Here is a 9,779-nt window from a genome sequence, read left to right on the forward strand (position 1 = left end):
AAATATAATGAGGTAATATGACTATGCATTACAATAAAAAATGCAAAATGGCTTACTAAAGACAGTATGGCAAAAACCAGATGAAATTAAAGTTTCTTAGATAACAGAGTGCAAAGTGTGATGAATGATGCAGTTTTGAAATTAACTGCACTGTAGAGAGTCACTGTCTTCAGTATGCAGAATTAATCTGAATTAGCAGACCACTAACTTAATCTATTGCAGTTAAAAGCACTATAGTAAAGCTATTCAGAGAACTTCACCCAAATATAAATATAAAAACAGGAATCGAAACTGCTCTCAGAGGAAGTGAGGTTGACCAGCTTCCTTATGCTGCTGATGTAAGACTGCAACCTCTGAGTGTGACATCCTCAGTAACACGGAGAAATGGTCAAGATGGACCTGTAGCTGATTCATTTTGTGGCTGTTTCTTTAAACAAATTCTTCCTTCATATAACGGCAACATTGTGATTGCACATTAAACCAGTCTTTGCTCACAACGTCCAGTCTTGGTGTTTTTCACATTGTGAACTAACCCACACTTATGCATCAGTGAAGCTAATCCCCTGGAGGATAGTGTGTAACTGCGGGAAAATAAATGAAACCACTTCATGTGACAACAATCTGCTCATTTAGATAACTTGTGTGAATAAGATAGGTCTGCATGATAAATCGCTAAATATGTAGGTTAGCAATTATCATTATTATTATTATTGTGTATTCAACTAAACTGTAATAAAACTGAAATGTAACAAACTGTCTATTGTGTGTGGACATAAAACTAGCTCATCACTTGTTTGAATGACTCAAACGTCAGTGTAAAACATTTTTTTAAAATTGTCATCTGAAAATGGTCAGGTACAAGGACTGGACTGAAAATGAGTGAAAAGGAAAAAAGATTTTCTTCAAAAAGCCTGGAGAGGGCGCATTTAAAAAAAACTAATTTAAAGGAATAAGGGGTGTCTCAAGGCATTTGCACAGTACTGTATTTAAATAAATAAATAAATATCAAGGAAAGAACATGATCAAGTCCCCGCGACCCAGAATTGGCTAAGTGGAAAACCTGGATGGATGTTAGAAACGAAAAATCGTAATTTTCTGTAACGTTTTGTGTGCTTTTATTATGAAAACCGTCGCAGCGGAAGTCTGATTCTCGTTAGCGGAAACAGGTTGTTAGCTCCAGGAAATCAGATGGTTGAAAAAAAAGCCTTTCTTTCTGAAGCAGAACCCACCCTGTACACAGTCACATATATACCGGATCAGTAATAAACTGTAGCCAATGGACGGTGGGATTATAACACTGAGTCTGCGTCGATAACGGGCCCGGTTGCTAGGGCGCCGGGCTGGGCCGGAACCAGAACCAGGCCCGGACTAAGGGAAGGACGCAGTCAACGCTGCGGCGATACCGGCGGGCTGCTGTGGGGACTGTCATGCGGTTTGGGGTGAGGGTCTAATGTGTACCACCGTGACCTGCCGTCAGTAGACAACAAGTTCACTGACCAACGCCGGCGCTTGTGGTGAATCACATCGATCTAACGACTGAAAGCGCGAGGATGGCACAGCGGGAATTCAGCAAGGCGCGAGCTAGCTTTAACGCTAGCTAACGCCGGAGTTGCCGGACATCAACTTTTACTGTCTCACTAGCTGGAAAACGTAGAAAAACCCAAGTATGAGCGGTTGAACTGTTTATGTGAATGAGGGGGGTTATTGTATATCGTCTAACTTTTGTGGCTTCTCTCGTTAGCTCTCGTAAAGGCCTGATAAATGTTTGTGGAGCGAGTATAGCAGTCGTTAGCTGCTGAGTTAGCCCGCCTTGACCGCCCCAATGAAAGAATACAAAGTTGTCGTGCTGGGCAGCGGCGGCGTCGGGAAATCCGCGCTCACCGTGCAGTTTGTCACCGGCACTTTTATCGAGAAATATGACCCGACCATCGAGGACTTCTACCGGAAGGAGATCGAGGTGGACTCGTCGCCCTCCGTGCTGGAGATCCTGGACACGGCGGGGACAGAGCAGTTCGCGTCCATGAGAGACCTGTACATCAAGAACGGACAGGGCTTCATCCTGGTCTACAGCCTGGTCAACCAGCAGTCTTTCCAGGTACCCCAGATGCACCACACACACCTGAAATCTGCAACCGTATGTGGTTAATCAGGCTGTGATTCATACTTCTCATGCAGGGAATGCTACAAGCCACATTATCGAGATTAAAATGTGAAGGCTAGGGCTCATTTGGACCCCCAATATCTCCATATAGCACTCATTTGTTGAAGGATGGCACCACACAGAAAACAAACAGTGCATAAGAAAGCTTAGATAACTATGAACCAGGTCTACTAAAGAAAATAGTCATCCCACGTCCTGATATTTTAGAGCCTTCAATATTAGCACTCGGTATTTAATGGATAATTACTTTTGAAGTACCAATAAATAAAAGTGCTTTAACTAGATGTGAAAAGAAGTTTTGGCCTTCCCAAAAGGAAATGTTTAGCAACCGTAAAATATATATTTGCATATTTCCAAAACTTTCATGAAAATTCACGAATGTCTGCTGGGTAAAACAAAGCTTTACCTCAACAATGTGACCAGTTTTGAGCCAGAAAAATCGTAATTAAATGTTTGCATCATGAAGAAATTGTGCCTATTGAGAAATAACCAAAGTTCGCATCTGCTTGATGATTAATTTTTTGTTTTGTTTAAATTTCAATATCTCACACTTCTTATTTTTCTCAATTTTTAAGGACATCAGACCAATGCGAGACCAAATAGTGCGAGTGAAGCGCTTTGAGAAGGTGCCGCTGATTCTGGTTGGTAACAAAGTCGACCTGGAGTCTGAGCGTGAGGTGGCCGGATCGGATGGACGGGCTTTGGCTCAAGAGTGGGGCTGCCCTTTTATCGAAACCTCTGCCAAGAGCAAGACGATGGTGGATGAGCTGTTTGCAGAGATTGTCCGGCAGATGAATTACTCCTCGCTGCCAGAGAAGCAGGAACAGTGCTGCACAGCCTGCGTGGTACAGTGAGGAAAAGGTAGGGACATCATCTAGCAGGGCTGTACCCATGCTCTGGACACACAGCACAGTTGGCCCCTTACTATTTTTACGAAATGTGATAAAATGTCCCTGTAGAGACGGTTCACAAGACTGTGTGGTGTTTTGAGTGCAGTGTGAGGGAGAGAGAGATTCGGCTGGAAGTGAGAAAGAAGAGTGGGTGGTGCTGCTCTGGGCAAACTGTTTGGTTTATCTTGTTATCATAAGATCGCAGAAAGTATGCAGCATGAAGAATGCAACTGTCTGAATGCTCAGGGCCGGGAGGAAGAGCAGGGGGCAATGAAGCAGATGGTCCTATGAGGCGAGTCGCAGAAAGAGGAAAATGTGACATCCTGAAAAATAATTTATGTTCCAAAACAGGAAGTTCAGTTTAGATTCTGTGAGAGATGCAACCGCGGTTTAAAACCCACCAGCCTTTTAAATCTTATGCAGCTGTAGGATTCTCGCCGGTCATTTAGTCTCAAATTAAAACAAGAAAATAAAGATGGCTGCTTTAAAAATTCTGAGTGCTAAACCTTTAATCATTACTCTGTTAATTCATTGTCATCTTATGGTGATATATGAGGTTCTCCATCAGTACCTTTTAATTTGGACTTTTAAGTTGTTTTTAACTAATGATGACATCTGTGAAGTTCAGGATCCAAAATGTGTCAGATAATCAATAATAAGTAATCCTTAAACCCTTTGGATTTTCTTTGAGTCCATCAACACGGTAGATTACGTTTTTTGAAGTACTTCACATTTTCACGCTAGAAGTAAACACAGAACAAAACATACAGCTGAGTTTAATAGATGCTTCTGTAGACAGCAGGCACAGATGTACGTTCCAAATTTTTGAGTTAAGCCTGGAATGATATCTGATCCAGTTATTAGATCAGTGGATCCCCAGCTCAGTGTTTTAAAAAAAAAAATCCCAGTGAGCCAACAGATCAGACATTTTAATTTATTACGTATTTATAATTTAAAATGTCTGATCTGTTGGCTCACTGGGATTTTTTTTATATATTATATACTGCTAGCTAAATGCACAACAGTATCATAAATGCGTTTTGGGGCATAAATAAATGTAGTAAAATAAATGATGCGCCTCTCTTGAGAATGCTGCAGATATTGTTACTACTGTAGAAAGAGAGTGCCTGCTGTTGTCATTCTGCAGCAAAGTTAAGAAATTGCCAGATCAAACAAAATTTAATATTAGATAACCCAAGTAAAAACAAAATGGAGTTTTTTATTATGGGAAAAGATCTATCCAAAATCCCGAATTAACTGTGATTAATTCACAGGGGGTAAGTTCAGTTTCACTAGTACACCCTACCAGACATGTTGAATCAGGAAATCACTTAACGAGAACATGTCTAACAAAGTGAAGTAGGCTAAATTAACTCAAAAAGCAACATGTCGTGCTGTGAGTTAAAGAAACTCAAACTGATTAGAAACATTGACATCTCTTAGTATGGAAAGAGTTAAAAAGCAATTTCTAAGGCTTTGGAACTCCACTGAATCACATAAATATAGAGAACTGCAGTGCACATTACCAGCAGTGGGTGACCTACCAAAATTACTCCCAAGAGTGCATCAACAACTCATCCAAGAGGTCACAAAAGCACTCAGAACATCTAAAGAACTTTAGGCCTCACTTCCTGCAATAGATGTCAGAGTTCATGATTCAGAAATAAGAAAGAGACAAAAGCCACCGATGAACAAAACAAACCCAAAGGCTTGATTTGTGTGTGGCTAAAAACAAATGTGAGCTTAAAATATTTCTGTTACATTAGGTGGAGAACTAACACAGCATTTCATAAAAAGAACATTGTATCAACAGCCAAACATGGTGGTGGTAATGTGATGCTTTGGGGCTGCTTTGCTGCTTCAGGACTTGGATGACTTGATGTAATTGATGGAACTATGAACTCTGCTCGCTACAAAAACAGAAACAAAAAAACCTGAAGAATATCCTGTCATGAGATCATGCTTTGAAGCTCAAAATCATTTGGGTTTTAAATTGGGATGGGAATTGAGAACCTTTTCCCAGTATTTCAGTTTCTTGCCTGCCAATTAAGCCCAGCTTATTGTCCATTCATTAGGATAGGGATTTGTGCTGATGCGTGGGACTGTAGCCTGAGGTTTATGTTGTTAAATGGTAATTATGAGATGGTATGTTTCAGGTCATTTTACTGAGAAACGCGAAAGTAATGTGTCAAATTACTTCCTCAAAGTGTTCTGCATAATATATGTATAATATATGTGTGTGAATGGGTGGATGACTGGATATGTAAAGCGCTTTGGGGTCCTTAGGGACTAGTAAAGCGCTATATAAATACAGGCCATTTACCATTTACCATAATACATTATTTGTTTTTAATGTCCACCAACACATCAAAGACAGGAAAAGCCTCCAACATGCACAAACATTTAACCACACAGCACTATCAGTAAGAATTGAATCGATAAGGAATCAATCAGTAAATGATATGGATAGAGCTGGGCGATAGAACGATAACGATATGTATCGCGATATAACTTTTACTCGATAGAGAAATTAAGCTATCGCGATAGACCTCGCCGCTCTCGTCCTCTTAAAAAAAAAAAAAAAAAAGGTCAGCCAATCTAAATTAAGTAGCGCAGAGCCGAACCAATCACAGCCGCAGCGTCACCTCGCGTGACTTGTTACGTACAGCACAAGTGCCAAGCCGCACGTGGGTTTGTTTGGGAAGCAGCCAGCGGAGGAAATGAGTGTGCCGACTAGAAAAATCAACCGAGCGTGACCGAAGAGAAAACAGATGATGGTTCCAATGCCGGAGAGATTGTCGAACGGAAGAGCCATAGAAGTTCCGTAGTGTGAAGGTATTTCGGCTATTTCAAGTCTGACAAAAAACAGAGTAGCGTGCACTGTAAATTGTGCCGAAAGCAAGTCTGGAAATACAATAAACTGGTGCATGCGTCACACTGTGCGCCACGTTATTGTTTCGGTGAAATGAATTTCTACAATACTGTTTCTGTTAATTGTACTCTCTGCAGTGTTTAAATGCTTACATATATACACACAGTTACTGTCCCTCCACACATACGACTCGGTTCTGCTTCTATGCCCCAGCTTTGTTTACTTTTTCCCACCGAGGCTTCTAGACTTCTGATTGGCCAACATTTCTGCACGGTTAGGAATCTAGCGCCACCTGCTGCTTTGGCATGTTCATAACAGCGTTTTCCTTCATTTCTGCCTTTATGTGTGGACGGGATTATTTTTTAAAACGAAAACGGAAAATCTCCGTTTTCAAAAATACCCGTGTACGTGTGGACGTAGCCTCAGTCTCTGACTGGAAGCGCTAATTCGTCATTCAGCTTTTGTCAGACTAAAGTAACTGTTAAAACTGTTTGAAAAGCTCAGCTATACAACAAGGAGAGATTGAGAATTTCCTTTTAGTTCTCAGTTTATTTGATATTGACAAAAGTTAGTCAGTTTTGTCTGTTCTTCTGTAAAACAAACTAAGATTTATTTTTAGAATTAATATTTTGTTTCTAAGTGGAATTGACAATTTAGTCTGTTTCGTTTGTTCTGTTTTGAAACTTAAACGCTTTAGCGGCTGCCTTTTGTGTAGTTTGCAATATTTGCCTTTATTTATCTGACAAAGTCTCATGTTCCTTAAGTACATCTACCCTGTTGAACTTATTATGGGAAATAAATATTTAAATAAAAACAAGCTGCTGATTATTTCACATTTTACTTGTGAGCAACGGCACATTTAAATCTTACAAATATAGTTATTTGGCTTATATCGTGATAGATATCGTTATCGCCTGAAATGAAAAAAACATATCGTGATATGAAAAAATCTCATATCGCCCAGCTCTAGATATGGATAATGGAATCTGAATCACTAAATTCTTATCAATTCCCATCCCTGGTTATGCAGCAGCACAATGAGATAAGTCCACCTCTGAATGGGCTTAAATCAAATTGAGATGCTTTGGTATGACCTTAGACTATTTATACTTGAAACCCTCAAAAAGTATTAGTGAATTAAAATAGTTCTGTAAAGAAGAGTGGGCCAGAATTCCTCCAAAGGGATATGAAAGACTCAATGCCAGTTATGGCAAACACTTGATTGCAGTTCTTGCTGTGACTAGCTCTTATAATTAGAGGACAATTACGTTTTCACATGGGGTCAGGTAGTTTGGGTTAGTTTTCCATAATATATGAAATCATTAAAAGCTGCTATTTGTATTTTACTTGGGTTATCTTTTTCCAATATTAACATTTGTTTGATGATCTGAAACCTGTAAATGTGGAAAAAAGAAACAAAAGAGAGAGCAGGGGCAAATACTTTTTCTCAGTACTGTAACTTCACTGTAACCTTTAAGCATCAGTTGCAAGCTTTACGAATTTTCTTTCCTTAAACCGCAAAACTCAGTAATTTAAAAATAAAACATCGAGCATTACCGTGTACACAGTAAACGCAACTCAAAATACCGCCATGTGAGTATCAGTTTTTATCCACAACTTGATTTTATCAGACAAACCGTAGCGTTCCTTAAACATCGTTCTGTTTGGGCATTGACCTGCAGGAGGATGTAACCCTGCGTGTATTACAAATAAAGAAGAAATATACCTAAGAACAGTCAATACTGTTGCACTCCAGGATTCAAATTAGTTTAAGAAAGTAGGTTAATAAGCTACATGAGCAAATTTTATTATGTTTAAACAAAAATAATCCAGTATGAGGGCAGCCATTTTGGGTCCAGCAGGCTGCAGTACACTGGAAGAAATTCACTGGACAGTAATCCAAACAGTTTTTTGTTTTCTTGTTTTTGTGTTTTTTATTGTGCACAGAGTTTTTAAGTTTGAGAGAAAACCATTTTCTTTATGCACCTCGGACATGGAATACTTTATGCCATATCCTTAGTGGATTTAAAGCATCATAAGGATTGTTAGTAAGGAGACGTTTGCCGTCAATGACTTTTATTTGTACATTTTGTCTGAGCAGCAGTCCAGAAACCAGGGAAGCTTTAGTTTACCGTTACATATGGCAGAGAAAAGCATAAAAAACTGTTAAATAATCCAAACATGACTCTGACTTGTATTTGAAAATAACTTTGACATGCTTTGATCTTAAAAATCATTGCGTTTAACTTCACAAACCCTGAGCTAATGGCCTCCTGTCTTTCTGTTTCACAGACTCATCATTTGTCTGGATCCACCTCAAGCTTTTTGATGATCCGTTAACGCGGGCACAACCTGACTTCAACCCTGCTGATTAAAAACTTACCGCAGCTGGCAAAGTTTCTGCTTGAGGTGGTTTCTGACTTCCTGTCTCAGAGCATCTGACAGGAAAGACGTCGGTCCTATTTTTGATATCATAACTGTTAGAAGATGTTTCTGCTGCAACCTCAACGGCCTTCGCGATGACCCGGGATCAAGTTGTACTGACTGACTTTTACGAACGGCCACCTGTGAATTCGTCTTTTCGGGCTTTTTTGTTTTTTGTTTTTTATGTGTGTGTGGGGTTTTTTTTTTTTCTGAAATATCCCTGAAAGCAGGAGTGTTGTGAGGTTGCAGCATCTTTTTAAAGCTGCTTAAATCATTACTATATACTTTAATATTCCTTGTATTATGTCTCAAGTTTGGAATTTGAAAAAATTATTTCATATTATTGGAGCATTTTCACTTTTAAGCATGCTTACTTCAGCCAGTTTCCCATCCTGGTGTACTGTGCTGATCTTATTTTGAAAATCTTATTCCGTAAAACTGACACAAATTAAAGTAACGTGAGGTTTTTTGTTTTTGTTTTTTTAGCTCAGCAGGGTGAATAACTGTATTAAACCAGTGATGCTTATTTTTAATTTTTCAGTAGTGTGAGGCAGTGAAACTCATCTGAAAGCACGCACGCTCAAAAGTGAAAATGTTTTTTACCGCTAATTCAACTTGAAGTGATGTGGATGAGCCATTTTGCTGTTTTCAGTCTCTACAAGGTGTGACTTGCGTGGACGCCGGTCTTCCATTTTCAGCTTTCTTGAGGGCAGTTTTTTATTTTGTTATTTTATTCTATTGGAGGGAGGGGGGAACGACTGCAGGAAGTTCAGCGTGCATATTTGTGTTTGACTCCATGACGCGTGTCACTTTAAATATTCAGAGACGCCGATTCCTTATCATTTAGAAAAAAATAACTTCCTCTGAAATGTGGATTAATAAGAAGTTCTGACACAGTTAATCAGATTTCACTTTGTATTCTTCTTTTTCTTATAGTAACCTATTTATTAAGAGCTAATGACACGGGCTAGCCAGTTTTAAACTTATACTAGTTATTTGCTTTCTGTGCATTTTTGGGATACATGCTATGTTGTATCTTTGTTTTGAAGCTAAGAATTTAACAGAGCCTTAAGATATCTGTTGCACCCCGTTTGGCCTCATATTTCTTTTGTTTGTTTGTTTTTTTTTTTCCCCCTGGAAGATAACAATTGTCATCATTTGGTAATAAACATGCTGGAATCTGCTTTTGTGATGTGACACAAATTTTGTCTTTTACTTGACTAAATAACCCTGATTTGATCATTTATACACTAGGGTAAACAAGTCATTGCTGAATTATTAAATTCACCAGCAGTCCATAATGTAATTGGTGGGTTTATTTTAATAATTTAATTAAATTCTCAACAAAACTATTAGGAGATTTACAAAAAATGTACATTTTAGTTAGTGATGTAAGTATTTGATCACCTTGTAAGACGTGATTTGGTGCTTT

The 9,779-nt window shown here is 38.9% G+C and overlaps 1 protein-coding gene across 1 annotated transcript; it reads left to right on the plus strand.

The window, feature by feature from the left end:
- Nucleotides 1-1,147: 1,147 nt before the first annotated feature.
- On the plus strand, nucleotides 1,148-9,531 carry rap2c (RAP2C, member of RAS oncogene family). Its single transcript, XM_004545603.6, has 3 exons — nucleotides 1,148-2,095; nucleotides 2,737-3,022; nucleotides 8,216-9,531. The coding sequence occupies exons 1-2, from the start codon at nucleotides 1,823-1,825 to the stop codon at nucleotides 3,013-3,015; spliced, it is 552 nt and encodes a 183-aa protein (XP_004545660.1). The 5' UTR covers nucleotides 1,148-1,822; the 3' UTR covers nucleotides 3,016-3,022; nucleotides 8,216-9,531.
- Nucleotides 9,532-9,779: the final 248 nt, after the last annotated feature.

Source organism: Maylandia zebra, linkage group LG2 (genome assembly GCF_041146795.1).
Source record: "Maylandia zebra isolate NMK-2024a linkage group LG2, Mzebra_GT3a, whole genome shotgun sequence".
Taxonomy (NCBI): domain Eukaryota; kingdom Metazoa; phylum Chordata; class Actinopteri; order Cichliformes; family Cichlidae; genus Maylandia; species Maylandia zebra.

What these genes read in the sequence shown, in the direction of transcription:
- rap2c (XM_004545603.6), top strand. Translation starts at nt 1,823, where the DNA reads ATGAAAGAATACAAAGTTGTCGTGCTGGGCAGCGGCGGCGTCGGGAAA. An exon ending in TCAACCAGCAGTCTTTCCAG is followed by an intron (nt 2,096 to 2,736) that starts GTACCCCAGATG and finishes TCAATTTTTAAG; the next exon opens with GACATCAGACCAATGCGAGA.